The sequence below is a fragment of the Ovis aries genome, chromosome 12 (genome assembly GCF_016772045.2).
Source record: "Ovis aries strain OAR_USU_Benz2616 breed Rambouillet chromosome 12, ARS-UI_Ramb_v3.0, whole genome shotgun sequence".
NCBI classification, from domain to species: Eukaryota; Metazoa; Chordata; class Mammalia; order Artiodactyla; family Bovidae; genus Ovis; species Ovis aries.
Genome location: NC_056065.1, coordinates 54922832 through 54938436, shown reverse-complemented (window position 1 = coordinate 54938436; position 15605 = coordinate 54922832). Strand labels below are relative to the sequence as shown.

The 15605-nt window shown below is 35.1% G+C and overlaps 1 protein-coding gene across 6 annotated transcripts in view; it reads right to left on the bottom strand.

Annotated features, from left to right (window-relative positions):
* Positions 1-15605, bottom strand: part of RABGAP1L (RAB GTPase activating protein 1 like) — a 726671-nt gene that overhangs the window by 617409 nt on the left and 93657 nt on the right. For all 6 annotated transcript variants that reach the window (XM_042229119.1, XM_027975891.2, XM_060396625.1 and 3 more), the window contains 2 exons: positions 10706-10863; positions 8648-8758 (listed from right to left, as the gene is read on the bottom strand). In XM_042229119.1, the coding sequence (XP_042085053.1) occupies positions 8648-8758; positions 10706-10863 (269 nt within the window). The remainder of the gene's footprint in view (positions 1-8647; positions 8759-10705; positions 10864-15605) is intronic.

Below are 15605 nucleotides of genomic sequence, written 5' to 3'. Positions count from 1 at the left end.
ATCTACAAGACCCTTTAGAACTAATACCCAAAAAAGGTGTCCTTTTCATTACAGAGGACTGGAATGCAAAAGTAGGAAGTCAAGAAACACCTAGAGTAAGAGGCAAATTTGGCCTTGGAATACAGAATGAAGCAGGGCACAGGCTAATAGAGTTTTGCCAAGAAAATGCACTGGTCATAGCAAACACCCTCTTCCAACAACACAAGAGAAGACTCTACACATAGACATCACCAGATGATCAACACCGACATCAGATTGATTATATTCTTCGCAGCCAAAGATGGAGAAGCTTTATACAGTCAATAAAAACAAGACCAGGAGCTGACTGTGGCTCAGATCATGAACTCCTTATTGCCAAATTCAGACTGAAATTGAAGCAAGTAGGGAAAACCACTAGATCATTCAGGTATGACCTAAATCAAATCCCTTATGATTATACAGTGGAAGTGAGAAATAGAATTTAAGGGACTAGATCTGATAGATAAGAGTGCCTTATGAACTATGGACGGAGGTTCATGACATTGTACAGGAGACAGGGATCAAGACCATCCCCATGGAAAAGAAATGCAAAAAAATTTTTAATTAATTAAATTAATTAATTAATTTTTTAAAGAAAGGGTGTACAGGGAATGTTATTCAACTATGAGAAAGAAGGAAATCTCACCATTTGCACCAATAAAAATGGGTCTTGAGGACATTATGCTAGTGACGTAAGCCAGATAGAGACAGACAAAACAGCAGGATATCACTTATATGAAGAATCTAAAAGAGTCACACTCGTAAAAACAGGGCATAAACTGGTGGTTACTGGGAAGTGAGGGAATAGGAGAGATGTTGTTTCAGAGTACAAACTTGCAACCAGAGGTAAATAAGTCTTGAAGATCTAACACACACTATAGTTAAAACAGTCAACACTGTTAAGAGACTAGACCTTAATCATTCCAATCACAAAGAAATAACTGATAAACATGTGATGTGACAGAGGGACTAATGCTACAACTGCAGTCATATTACAATATATAAACATTAAATCAACATGTCGTACACTTTAAGTTTACACAATGTTATATGTCAAATATATTTCAATTTTCAAAAAAAATCACTGCATTTGAACAATTTGGAACTCTTCTCAGCTAGGACCTGATAGCCTCTTTGTCCACAACTATCTTGATCAGTCACCTTAAGTTAAATAAAGCTAAATAAAGGTCTTTTGCCACTAGAAAAACAAGAAATTATTATTCTATTATAGAAGTATATATGATTTACAAAAGTATTCAAAAAGAGCTCCAACAGAGATCTATAGACTACACCAATGTCAATTTTCTAGTTTGTGTATTGTACTATAGCTACGTCAGCTTCTCATTATATAGTTTTTGAGTTAAGCCAGCAAGCACAAATTAAAAAACTGAAACAATTTATTATCAAAACTGGCACATCTCTGAATCACTCTACAAATGATCAAACTGCCGTCTAGTAGTGATGTGTTTCATTCATATATATATATGTATATGTATATGTATATGCAATGATTGTACTCTCCCAAATTAGGATCAGATACAAGTAACCCATGGAAATATTTTCTTCCTAGCTTATGGCTCATGTTACTCAGTACAAATGAAGCTGCATACTTACAACAAATCTAGCCATTACACTTTGCTTGCTATATCAGTACTTCATTCCGACTCACACATCAGGCATCATGGCAGATCCCTGGGAACAAAGTGATCTGACAGACATAAACCATGAAGCCAAAATCCCTCCCCAGCTAACCTTCCACAAAGTCTGAAATTACCATCACTACAACTCCACTTCTTGTTAAGGAACTGTGAAGAGGCCAGTTTTCCAAACGTGTATGGTATTACTTTCCCTGAATCATTTTATTACAAATTAAGACGTAATACTTAGCAAAAATCAACTAGTCATAAAACAAATACAACAAAAACTGAAATTTTTCCCACTCACTTTTTGGCTATCTAGCATAACCAATGGAGAAGGAAATGGCAACCCACTCCAGTATTCTTGCCTAGAGAACCCCATGGACAGAGGAGCCTGGTGGGCTGCCATCCATGGGGTCGCACAGTCGGACATAAATGAAGAGACTTAGCACGCATGCATTGGAGAAGGAAATGGCAACCCACTCCAGTATTCTTGCTTAGAGAATCCCAGGGACAGAGGAGCCTGGTGGGCTGCCGTCCATGGGGTCGCACAGTCGGACACAACTGAAGCGACTTAGCATGCATGCATTGGAGAAGGAAATGGCAACCCACTCCAGTATTCTTGCCTAGAGAATCCCATGGACAGAGGAGCCTGGTGGGCTGCCGTCTATGGGGTCGCACAGAGTCGGACACAACTAAAGAGACTTAGCAGCAGCAGTAGCATAACCAATGATCCATCAAAGCATCGAAGTGGGTACTATGCAATAACGCTACTTATCATGTATATAGTGTATTTCAAATACTAGACAAAGCTTTAAAATCCATATCAATTTCAGGGTATATAAGAAAATCATCTGCAGTATTTCTACACATGGTGAGACCAAAATCCATGAAAATATCAGCTGGAGAAGGACAGAGAAGATTGCCATCTCCACTTTGGAAACACCAGAAGAGCTTGACCTGACTGGATTTGCTCTGACATTTTAACTGGAACCTCTCAATAATTAGGCTTAGGCTGCTCATCTCACACATTTCAGATTACAATCATCTTGCTTTCACCCCTCAGCTGTTATTGTTGGTCTTCTCCTAAACAAATCAATCAGCTTTTCTCCCAGGGCAAGGTGTCCCGGGGTTTGAAATCACTGAGCAATCACTTGAATGCCCCAGGTATACTCTCCCTTTCAAATTCCACTGGAAATACACCAAAGAATACCAATCCATTTATTTTCTAATTGGTTTAATTTTAAATTTAGCATATAAACAAAATTTAATTGGGTACAGTCTTTAAAAGAATATACTCAGAAGTTAAATGGCTTGGCTTAAACCCTGGCTCTATTAGTTTCTGGCCAACTGACTGAGTTACTTAATTTCATTAAGTTTCTCTTTCATCTTCTGAAAAAAAAAATAGGATAATAATTATTATATCGCTCTCACATGTTGTTATGACAATTAAATTTTACAATGGCCATTACAGTAAGTCAATAAATGTTGCCTGTTAATTTTTTTTATGTCCAGTTTCTAAATAAAGCTTAATATGTAAAATCTAACATGAATGTTTGAAAAAAGCAAAAGAACATGAACACAACAAATCTTCAAAACATGAGAACAGTCTTCACATATCCTCTAAACAAGTTAGGAGTCTATCAGGTACAACGTTCTATTATTCTCTACAAATTACAGTGAATTTAGTCAATGCTCTAACTTTATAAAATCTTTATATACTTTTTATTCACTTACTCAACAAGTTTTTAAAAAGACCAGAGTAAGAATATTTATGTGGTAGTTGGTATTTGATTGTATGACCTCAAGAAAGCTATTTAACCTCTCTAGCCTCAGTTTCCCTAACTGTATAATAAAGACAATAGCATCTACATCTCATAGGCAGCATCTAGAACAGTGCTCAGCACAGAGGAAGTTCTAAGGAAGGACTATGTAACTATAAAGCAGTGCTTCCTAGCATGGCGCTAGATATTGAAGATTCTGGGAGAAATGACACAGTACTTGCCTACAAGTACTTGCTTTTGAACTGTGGTGTTGGAGAAGACACTTGAGAGTCCCTTGGACTGCAAGGAGATCCAACCAGTCCATCCTAACAGAGATCAGTCCTGGGTATTCATTGGAAGGACTGATGTTGAAGCTGAAATTCCAATAGTTTGGCCACCTGATACAAAGAGCTGACTCATTGGAAAAGACCCTGATGCTGGGAAAGATTGAGGGCAGGAGGAGAAGGGGACAACAAAGGTTGAGATGGTTGGATGGCATTACTGACTCGATGGACATGGGTTTGGGTGGACTCCGGGAATTGGTGATGGACAGGGAGGCCTGGCATGCTGCGGTTCATAGGGTCGCAAAGAGTTGGACACGACTGAGCAACTAAACTGAACTGAACTTGCCTACAAAGCAGTCAAGACCAAATGGTATATACAATTATCTACAAATAAGGAATCCTTATACGTCAAGGCTATATATTGTCACCCTGCTTATTTAACTTATATGCAGAGTACATCATGAGAAATGCTGGGCTGGAAGAAGCACAAGCTGGAATCAAGATTGCCAGGAGAACTATCAATAACCCCAGATATGCAGATGACACCACTCTTATGGCAGAAAGCAAAGAAGAACTAAAGAGCCTCTTGATGAAAGTGAAAGAGGAGAGTGAAAAAGTTGGCTTAAAGCTCAACATTCAGAAAACTAAGATCGTGGCATCCGGTCCCATCACTTCATGGCAAATAGATGGGGAAACAGTGGAAACAGTGACCGACTTTATTTTTCTGGGCTCCAAAAATCACTGCAGATGGTGACTGCAGCCATGAAACTAAAAGATGCTTACTCTTTGGAAGGAAAGTTATGACCAACCTAGATAGCATATTCAAAAGCAGAGACATTATTTTGCCAACAAAAGTCCGTCTAGTCAAGGCTATGGTTTTTCCCATAGTCATGTATGGATGTGAGAGTTAGACTATAAAGAAAGCTGAACACCAAAGAATTGATGCTTTTCAACTGCGGTGTCGGAAAAGACTCTTGACAGTCCCTTGGACTGCAAAGAGATCCAACCAGTCCATCCTAACAGAGATCAGTCCTGGGTGTTCTTCGGAACAGCTGATGTTGAACCTGGAACTCCGATACTTTGGCCACCAGATGCGAAGGGCTGAATCATTTGAAAAGACCCTGATGCTCGGAAAGATTGAAGGCAGGAGAAGAGGACAAGAGGATGAAATGGTTGGATGGCATCACCAACTCAATGGACATTAGTTTGGGTAGACTCCGGCAATTGGTGATAGACAGGGAGGCCTGGCATGCTGCAGTTCACAGGGTCGCAGAGTCGGTCACAACTGAGCAATTGAACTGAACTGAAGGAATCCTTGAACTTGAATTCACAGATAAATAAATTTTTCATAATAAAAATTATCATTTTTAAAACCCAAAATATTGCAAATTAGCATCCAGAATGGGTGATAGGTACACTGAGGTTCAATATATTATTTTTTTACTTTTGTGTATGTTGTACATTTCACATAATGAGAAGTTGTTTTTAAAAATGATAAATCACTTTCCATCTCAGAAGGTAAGCCAAAATTATGTGATCTGAAGTATTTACTTTAACACAGATGTCTTTTTTTTTTTTTTTATGATCTTTTTATTATTATTTTTTTTTAATTTTAAAATCTTTAATTCTTACATGCATTCCCAAACATGATGAACTCTGTCGACAGCAGTGCTTAAAATTCAGAGGTTAAGAATTCCCTTGACAAGACTGCCACCTACTGGATCACCTTAAATTCCACTATTCACATTTTCTGATTTAAACACAAATATAATCCAATAAAAGCAAGGGTTTCTTAAAAAAAAAAAAATGGAAATTCAAGTATTTGAAAAACACCCCACGTCATAGAAAATTCTGTCTGCTGTGTTAAACAAAGTATTGCTTGGGCAAGTCCCATTAGCCAGAAGCAATCTCAGTCACGTTTAGTTTGGATGTTTAGAGATCATCTGATAGATGTGTGAAAAAAGAAGCAAAAAAAACAACAAATTTGGTAAGTATTGCTGAGTATATGAACACATGGTTGTTAGACATTACCATCTACATTAATTATGTTAAAATAAAAGCAATATATTAAGTAGCTATACATGGAATGAATTTTTTAAACTATTCTACTGTTATACAAACAAAGTACATCTGGTTTAGAAAAATTTCTAATGAAAGCAATATATATCATTCAAAAAGTGCTTCATCTCAAACAACTTTGGCAGAAGTTTAGATACTATGCTCTGGAAAAATGCCTAAAGTTACTCAAAAAATAGCTAAGTAATGATGAAGGCATTAATGTCAAAGATTATTGAGAAGAGCCTGAATTAAGCTGCCTTATGAATATGAGAATATGCGCAAAGGCAACATTTCTAAGTAATTATTATGTGCAATATATTTTAAATGTATGTATAAATGTTTAAGTTAACAATGAAAACATAAATAGGCATTCAACTATTTCACCTATATTCACCAAGGTTTCTATATTCAAATTAATCCATTGGAGCTTCTCATTAGTAAAAGGAAGGACTGCTTTACGTACAAGCATAGTACAGGCATAATATATCATTTAATCATAAAACTTCAATATTTGTAACTACCATTTGTTTAAAGTTAAATTATCTAACACCTAACACTTCTTTGCCTATGTTATTCATATACTACAAACTGGTTAATGCCCTTTGTTACGCCAAAGAGAAATGCCTTTTATTACACCAGAAGGGAAGTGCTCAGGGAATTTTTCAAAGACAAAGGGTTTGACTGGGATCCTGGCAAATTCTGGGATAATTTGAGCACCTAGATAATTAAACACTACAGTGAATCATGAACTATTTCAGGAGAGAGGGAATTCAAGAGTGAATATCAAAAACAAACAGTAATAAATGGGAAAAAAAGGGAGAGGTCTGGCTTACAGGAGAAATGTCAAGGGCTGCCTCGAGAAAATGCAAAAGATGGAAAATTACCACTTTGCATTCATCATGATAAAGACTGGATCAGAAAAGAATTATGAATGAAAGCTAAACCCAAGAGAAAATTTTGATTTGATGAGAAGCAAAACCAAACAGGAAATTTTGATGAGAAGCAAGATATTTTCCTTGGTCTCCCAACAAACTGCTTACTAGTTACAAAGGGAGAGAGGGGAAAAGAAAAACAAAAAAGGAATTACAGTGGAGAAATCAGACATCTTGGCTGGAAATCAAAAATTACCATCACAAGAAAGGGACAGATGGTTATTAAGAGCCTCCACATGTGATACACTGTGAAGGAGAGAAATCATCAATGCAGCAATAAATTATCTGCATCTCTCCTTAGAAGGAAAGTTATGACCAACCTAGATAGCATATTCAAAAGCAGAGACATTACTTTGCCAACAAAGATCAGTCTAGACAAGGCTATGGTTTTTCCAGTGGTCATGTATGGATATGAGAGTTGGACTGTGAAGAAAGCTGAGCGCAGAAGAACTGATGCTTTTGAACTGTGGTGTTGGAGAAGTCTCCTGAGAGTCCCTTGGACTGCAAGGAGATCCAACCAGTCCATTCTGAAGGAGATCAGCCCTGGGTGTTCTTTGGAAGGAATGATGCTAAAGCTGAAACTCCAGTACTTTGGCCACCTCATGCGAAGAGTTGACTCATTGGAAAAGACTCTGATGCTGGGAGGGATTGGGGGCAGGAGGAGAAGGAGACAACAGAGGATGAGATGGCTGGATGGCATCACCGACTCGATGGACGTGAGCTTGAGTGAACTCCGGGAGTTGGTGATGGACAGGGAGGCCTGGTGTGCTGCGATTCATGGGGTCGCAAAGACTAGGACACAACTGAGCAACTGAACTGAACTGACTGAATCATGAGGAAATATTAGATAAATCCAAACTGAGCAATGTCATATTAACAAGAGGGAAAAGAGATGTATTCTTCAATAATGCCCATGTTTTAAGACAAAGACTCTGGAAATCTTTCGAAATTAAAGAAACCTAAAGACATATGGCAGCTAAATGCAGTATCTGATCCTAATGTGAATCCCAAACTGGATGGGGGGGGGAAAGGACATTACTGGGTTCACTGGCAAAATCAGAGACAAATAGTAGATTAGATAAAAAGTATTATATGGAAAATAAGTTTACTGAAGTTGATACATGTAATGTGGTTACTTAAGAGATAGCCCTACCCGTAGTTTTCCTAGGAAAGACACATTTCCTAACGGAGTAGACAAGGGGAAAGCATCATGGTATATATAACTTACTCTTCAACTGTTCAGAAAACCAATCATGTTTTTCGGTGTGGGGGTGTGTGGGGGTGTGTGTGTGTGTCTATGAGTGTGTGTAAGGAAGGAAAAATTGAGACATAGGCTGAGAAAATGTTTGGAAAGCAAATGGGATAAAACGTTATTAGTAAGTGATTCTGAGTATACATGTATTCTCTGTACTAATTTTATTGTTTTAACTCTTCTGTAAATTTGAAATTTTTTCCAAATAAAAAGTTTAACACATTGCTATATCTACTGCTAACAAAAATTAAACACAGAAATAAATACAGAAATGCATGCACACCCATGTGTATGTATGTATGGGTGTGTTTATATATTTAAAATACAAATCTCTTAAAGATTCTAAAATCTCAGTAAATAAATGGACTTCTTAATAATCAAAAATGATTAAGAAGGGACGGTGTCTGTCCTATATGTAAATAAGGAAGAGCAAGAAAAAGCCCAAATTGGATTGAAACAGTTACTACTGAAAAAATAAAGCCATTTCATGTTTATTTACCCCCATCAATTGAGATTTTCAACGAACCAGTTTCATCTAACATATTTAAGAGGAGAAAACATTATTATCCTCATTCTCATTTTCAAATGGAGAAACTGAAACATGGTGAAAAGCCAGTCAGTAACACAGCAGAGATTTGATAGTATGTCTCTTGAAACAATAACAATACAAGTTTTGGATAGTATGTAGGAGCAAGCTGCTTACCTTTCAATAGCTAATTCTTTGTTAGAAAGTTGCTGCACTGTAATCACAACCTTCTTCTCTATTCCTTGTTTTAATTTGAAATAAAATTTATCTCGATCCTTAGGCACAGGACTGAAAAATGCAAAAAAGAACAGAAATGATCAATAATTAAAAACAATAAAATGGTCATCTATTTCAAGGTTAGAATGAAACAAGAGTATTTAACAACCTTATTAAGATATATCAAACTTTCACCTTGACACAAAGTAAATAACAAACTTTGGTTGTATCAGTTATACATACACATATATCCACTCTTTTCTGGACTCTTTTCCCATACAAGTCATTACAGAGTACTGAGTAGAGTTCCTTGTGCTTGCTATACAGTAGGTTCTAATTAGTTGTCTTTTTAACATATAGCAGTGTATATATGCCAACCCCAATTCTCCCAATTGATTCATCTCCCCTCACTTTCCCCCTTGTAACCATAGTATATTTTAAATCAAAACTTTTAAAATTATATCATTTCAAATTTTAGTTTTTAAATTTTAACAAATTTGGGAACATGGTTTATTTAATTTTAAGACTGTTATATTTCTGGTTTAACGGGTTATACGGTTATGAATGCTTTTAACACAGTTAAATTCAAGGCAAAACAAGTGAGAAAAAGAGCTTACTTTTAAACATCCAGAATTAGAGATGACTGTGACAAATCCAAGAAAATATAAATAAAAGATGAACAAAGAGGAACAGATCAGGGCAAGTTAAATTCTAGCCTAGGCCAGACTGACAATTCTTAAGAATTAGTCCTTTAAAACAGTGTTTATAATATAAGCTGTCTTATCTGAAAAGGAAAAATACTTTCAGTCACTTATTTGACCTAAGTCTCAATTTCTGTAACTTAAAAAAAAAAAGATAAAATACCTAATAATTATTGTCAGAAACAAAGGCAAAGTAATCACATAGGTGATCAATAAGAGTATAACTATTTCTTATTATCTGCCTATTTTTAAACTAAAGAACAACATTCCAAATATACAACAGAAGGAAACAGTTAATTAAATGATGGTCAAATCATACAAAATACTACTGACAACTATTAAAAACAATTCTAATTTAAAATATTTTAGGGACTTCCCTGGTGGTCCAGTGGTTCAAAACCCACCTTGCAATACAGGGAACACGAGTTTGATCCCTAGTCTGGGAACTAGGATCCCACACGCCATGGAGCAATTAAACCTACATGCCACAACTAGAGAGCAGACATACAGCAACTACTGAGCCCATAAGACAAGATCCCACAGGATGCAACCAAATAAGTATTAAAAAAATAAATAAATGAAAACATTTTAATGGGAAAATTCTTACATCATGAAGTTAAAAGAAAAAAACTACATATATATATGTATATATAACTGTATAAAATACACTCTGGAGGTGGAGGGGGAGGGATAGTAGGGATTGACATGTACATACTATGTTTAAAATAACCAACAAGGACCTACTGTATAGCACAAGGAACACTGTTCTTCTGTAAAAATCTAAATGGAAAAAGAATTTGAAAAAGAATAGAGACTTGTATACAGATAACTGAATCACTTTATACACCTGCAACTATTACAGCATTGTTAATCAACTGTACTCCAATATAAGTTTAAAAAGTACACCCTAGTATCAAATATTTTTGATAAAATTGTGACAAAATGTATTTTTAAGAATTTTGACAAAATAATTTTACATTTTTGATATTAAAAATTATTTTTAATAATTTATATTATTTAATAATAAAGTGATTTTTAATAATAAAGTGATTATTGACAAGACCATAAAATTTTATTCTAATTTTACTTCTACTAATTTTTCTATAGTAAGTGTATCAGAATTTTAAAATATCAAGAAAATAATTTACATAAACTATCTGAAAAGCCTGACAAAAGTGAACCATGCATCTGCCAATGAAGTTTTTCTGTATCATCCTAAAGCTTTATAACAACAGTGTATAATTTCTGGAACCTATATATTAGTCAATATTATATTTCAGACAAAATACTAATTTTTATTTTTTCCAAATAATCTCACCTAAAGTTTCCTTTTCCATCATCTTCTTTTACCTCCAACGAGACACTGAAGGTAAACACATCACTGTCGGGGGTAGGAATAACCGAGTCTTTAACATCTGATACTTGTCTAGAAGAACGTTTGAAAGCTGTACAGAAACTATATAAAATTCTGCTTACCTAAAAGAATAAAAGTGGAAATAATATTAGATAAAGATTTTAACTGCATTTTGATCACCCTAATTCTTGAATCTATAATTTCCAAGGTCACAATGTTCTTAATAGACAATGTAGATATAGGGTAAGCATATATATATACATATATATATATATATATATATATATAGAGAGAGAGAGAGAGAGAGAGAGAGAGAGAGTTTGTAACATATAGTGTATACACACACACAGACACACACAGTTGACCCTTGAAGAACACGGGTTCAAAGTGCCTAGGTCCACTTATACTTTTTCAACACTGAATACTACAGTACATGACCCATGGTTAGTTGAATCAGCAGATGTGGAACAGTGGAGGGCCAAGTATAAATTACACATGAATTTTTGACTGAGCAGAAGGTCAGTGCCCCTAATATACTCCACCTCCCAGCACACTGTTCAGGGATCAACTGTAGTTTGTTTCTTTCAATCTGGCATTTAATAAACAGCATAATAAAGATGTTTAAAGTCACAAAAGAAGTTGCATGTACTTATAGATGTTTCTAGGACATAGATGTTTCTAGGACTCATAAGATACTATATTGAAAAGAATGAATCCTAAAACAATTACTAGAATGATGCTAGCATCTAAATCTTCCCGGTGACCACACACAAATGTGGTTTTAGCCCAAGTTGTCAATTTCTCCTTTCACTTCCCTCAGCTTCAGAGGGCTAGATCCTGAGCCATACAATAAACTCTGTTCTTTGCAAAATGAAACAAAACATGGCAACATGATTTAAAGAGCTTCCAGTGTTGTTTCCCAATGCTGTTGCTATATAAATGTGTCGCAAAATGAATGAATCTGAAATGTTTTTATTTATTAGTATTAAGCCACCCTGGTGATTACTTAATATATAAATATGCAATATATATTATAAATGACTTACTCTCCTCCCCTAATATGGAGGAGCACTCTAAATCTCACAATCTTCCAGAGGTTATTTTCTTCCCTGGTTCTAAAAGAAGTACCATATCATCTCAAATTTGTATTCTTGAAGCACAAAAGACCTTTCAAATCTCTCAGGTCACCCACGCATTGAACAAATAAAAACAAGATGAAATAAGAATGATTTAAACAAAAGTAATATTTTCAAAATCTCACACTAGAAGGTACTAGTAAAGAGACTTCTCTGAATATTAACAAACCCTTCACTTTGGATAAGTGAATGCAAATTACTCTCAATATTAGTCTAAGATTATAATATTTTATAATTCACTTGAAGTAAGAGCACTCTCATTAACAGAACTTCCTAAAGTATGGAGGTCTTTCCTCAATTTTCTATTTTTGCTACATTCTTATATCCTACCTTTTCTCATACACACACTCCATCACAAACTTCAAAAACTTCCAGCAGCCACACTTACACCTAAGTACTGAATGATTACCCTAACTGCCTTTCCAGGGCCAAATCAACAGTTATCTAAATTAACTGACTTATACATTTTAACAGTATAAGAATGCTGCCTGTCATCCCAAAGTTGAGCTTCAGCAACAGCATCATATTTGTATAACACTGCTTATAAAATGTTAATGCTATTATAATTTTATATAAAAAGTAAAAATAAAACAAAGGATTAATATTAATAAAAACTTTATACTTCAAATTTTATACAATTAAGCCAATGATAAATTCACTCATTCATGCAACAAATATTCTTTTAGTGTCTTCTGTGTATTAAGTATTTGTTTTAGGGGCAAGGGATACAAAAATGAACATGGAGCTTAAGTTTCAGCACAGGTTAAGTTGAAAGTGCTTGGGGTGAGTGGCAAGGAATCATTAGGTAACACAAGAGGAGGTATGTTCAGTCTCAACTGGATCTTTAATTCACTTAGTGCAATAATTTAAGTGTTAAGGACAATAGAATCAAAGAACATGCTGGAAATAAGTCACTAAAGAGTATGCCTACCAATGACGACCCTGTATGCAAGACAGGGAAAGAGACACAGATGAGTATAACGGACTTTTGGACTCAGAGGGAGAGGGAGAGGGTGGGATGATTTGGGAGAATGACATTCTAACATGTATACTATCATGTAAGAATTGAATCGCCAGTCTATGTCTGACGCAGGATGCAGCATGCTTGGGGCTGGTGCATGGGGATGACCCAGAGAGATGTTATGGGGAGGGAGGTGTGAGGGGGGTTCATGTTTGGGAACGCATGTAAGAATTAAAGATTTTAAAATTTAAAAAATAAAAAACTAAAAAAAAAAAAAGAGTATGCCTACAAGGTAAAGTGTAAATAGGCACTTTAAACTTTTTCAGTTGAGTACTCCCCAGTTCCTAACTTCAAATACAATGTGAAGTCTATCATTTACTTTATATATTTTGAAGAAAACAAAACAAATTTTAAGCATATTTTTAAGAAAACATTATATGTGAAAACAGAATACCTATAATTTTTGATACATTAGTAGAGTCAAACCCTAACCATATTTATTATTCTCTCCTATAGTCATTTCATTTTCTTTGTATCAGAGCTATCAGCAAGCCTGCCATTTGAGTCCACACCAAAAAAAAGTCAAAAAACTTGGCAAATTCTAAAGCATGGGCAAGGATCAGGAACTTTTTTAAAAACCTAAGTATACAGGGTGGAGCCAGAGTAGCAGAGAATGATGGGAGTGGAGGGAGTGGAATAAGACTACAACTTTCTGTTTTTGAAGGAAGGACTCAACAGTACATTAACAACAATTTAATCCACTCCTATATTTAATCCTGGCTATGTCTTAGAAGTTGTTATTTCCAACAAGGTTAAAATCATTTGTGAGTTCTAGAGTCTGTGAATAAGCTGGAATGATGATCCAAGAATGGGTAAGGCAGAGTGGCTTAAAAGACAATGATTATCAGTATCTATAGTTATTGGAACAAATTGGATAACTGATCTCATCATGAAAAGAAAATTTTAGACATAATACCATGGAAAATATTCTATATGCATCACACTATTAAATACACACACACACAAAATCTAGAACAGGCATTTTCTTTGCAGATGTCAAAAGGTTTATTAACAAATAATACAGTACAATTTTTCCCCAGGAGGCAGTACCTATAGAAAGCACTAGTTAAACACAAAACTATCTCTTGGGGTGGTGGCTGTTGTTTTTGAAGAGTTGGGGAAAAGGGCACAGGAAGATATGTGGAAAGGAGATACACCAAAATCTTAATTCTTGTGGAATTCTGAGTAACCTTTCTTTGGTATTTCAGTAGTTTCCAAATTTTCAAATATGTAGTACATGTTAACAGTCCAAGAAATACTATTAGACAAAATATTTACTTAAATAACATAGCCAATTCTTCTAAAATAAAGCCTTTTCACTAATAATGGTGAAAGAGAATCATCTCTTTTAAAAATAAGCATCAAGAAAATGTTCACTCAAAAAATAAATGTAGAAAAGTCATCCTATAAAAGAATACCCAGAAAGGTATCTGTTAAAATTTTTAAAACTTGCTCAAATATACTACTGAAAGGAACAAAAAAAAGGCACTATCAACTAAGAAATTTTTTAATAATAAAAATCAACTTATTTGAGAAAAATACTAAGAATACAACTTCCAAATTAATTTCCAAAATAAGGCATTTTGCTAAAATACCATCTCAATAAATATGTTTAGAAACAATATTTTCCCAAAGAGTATGTTTTGTTTTATGTAGTGGTGTATCAGCAATCCCAAGAAAAACCAGAGGTTTAAGAATAAAGATCTTCTCAATGATATTCTTAGTATTTATCATAAAATACAGCTGAATGCCTTTAACAGAAGATGAAAACAACCTGTTCTAAAATACAACACTGAGAACTACTAGTAATAGTAAGTATAACATACAAACAGAAAAATCTGTTTTGAAGGAAACAGCTACACTGACTAGTAGAAATAAATTCTTAAAAGAGTCAACTAAGACTTTTAACTGTATCTTTAAAAACAGCGTTGTATAATATATCCACAAAGATCAACAAGAATACATGCCTTTATGGCTTTTTTCACTATGCTTTCTGATATTATGCTTTGTCTGCAATTCTTCACCAGAATGTTCCTTCTACAAAGATCATCAGCATTAAGATACTTCTGGGTGGATCCCCCAACTCTTTTGCCATAGACAATTAACATCCACTCCAGCAGAGTCCCTCAGAAGAATATCCAGGGTAACAGATCAAATATGTCCTAACCCTCCTGTGGGAAACCCTAATCCTCATGTCATAGGTCCCAAAAAGCCATCACCCACACTGGGCTTCCCCTCTACCACAGCTGGTATCTGCTGCTTATGGAATTTTATGGTGAAATAAGAGCATATCACAGTGACAAATGGTAGTGTCAGCCATGCTGCAACTTTCTGTTTAGAAGTTGTCTTCTTGCTTTTAACTGACAAACTTCTTCAAATATCATCCAGGGACTCTGCAAACAATGGAAAACAAATTAGCGACATTGTACATGGTACATATTTAAGCAGTAAGAACATCTGTCGTCTGTCCCAGAGCTATCTTTGCCAACTGTCTGTACCCATTAAGAGGGGCCCATATACTAAGAACTAATGTTGTCCCTTCACCATAGAACAAGAAACTTCTGGGAACCAGATAACCAGTAAATGCGACAAAGGGCAAGTCATTATTTTTTGAGAGGAGACAGGAAGATATCAGACACCTTCTATAAAAGGCATGAGTAAAACCCAAAGGTTGCTGGAATGACCAAAATATCCCTTTATAAAGCGT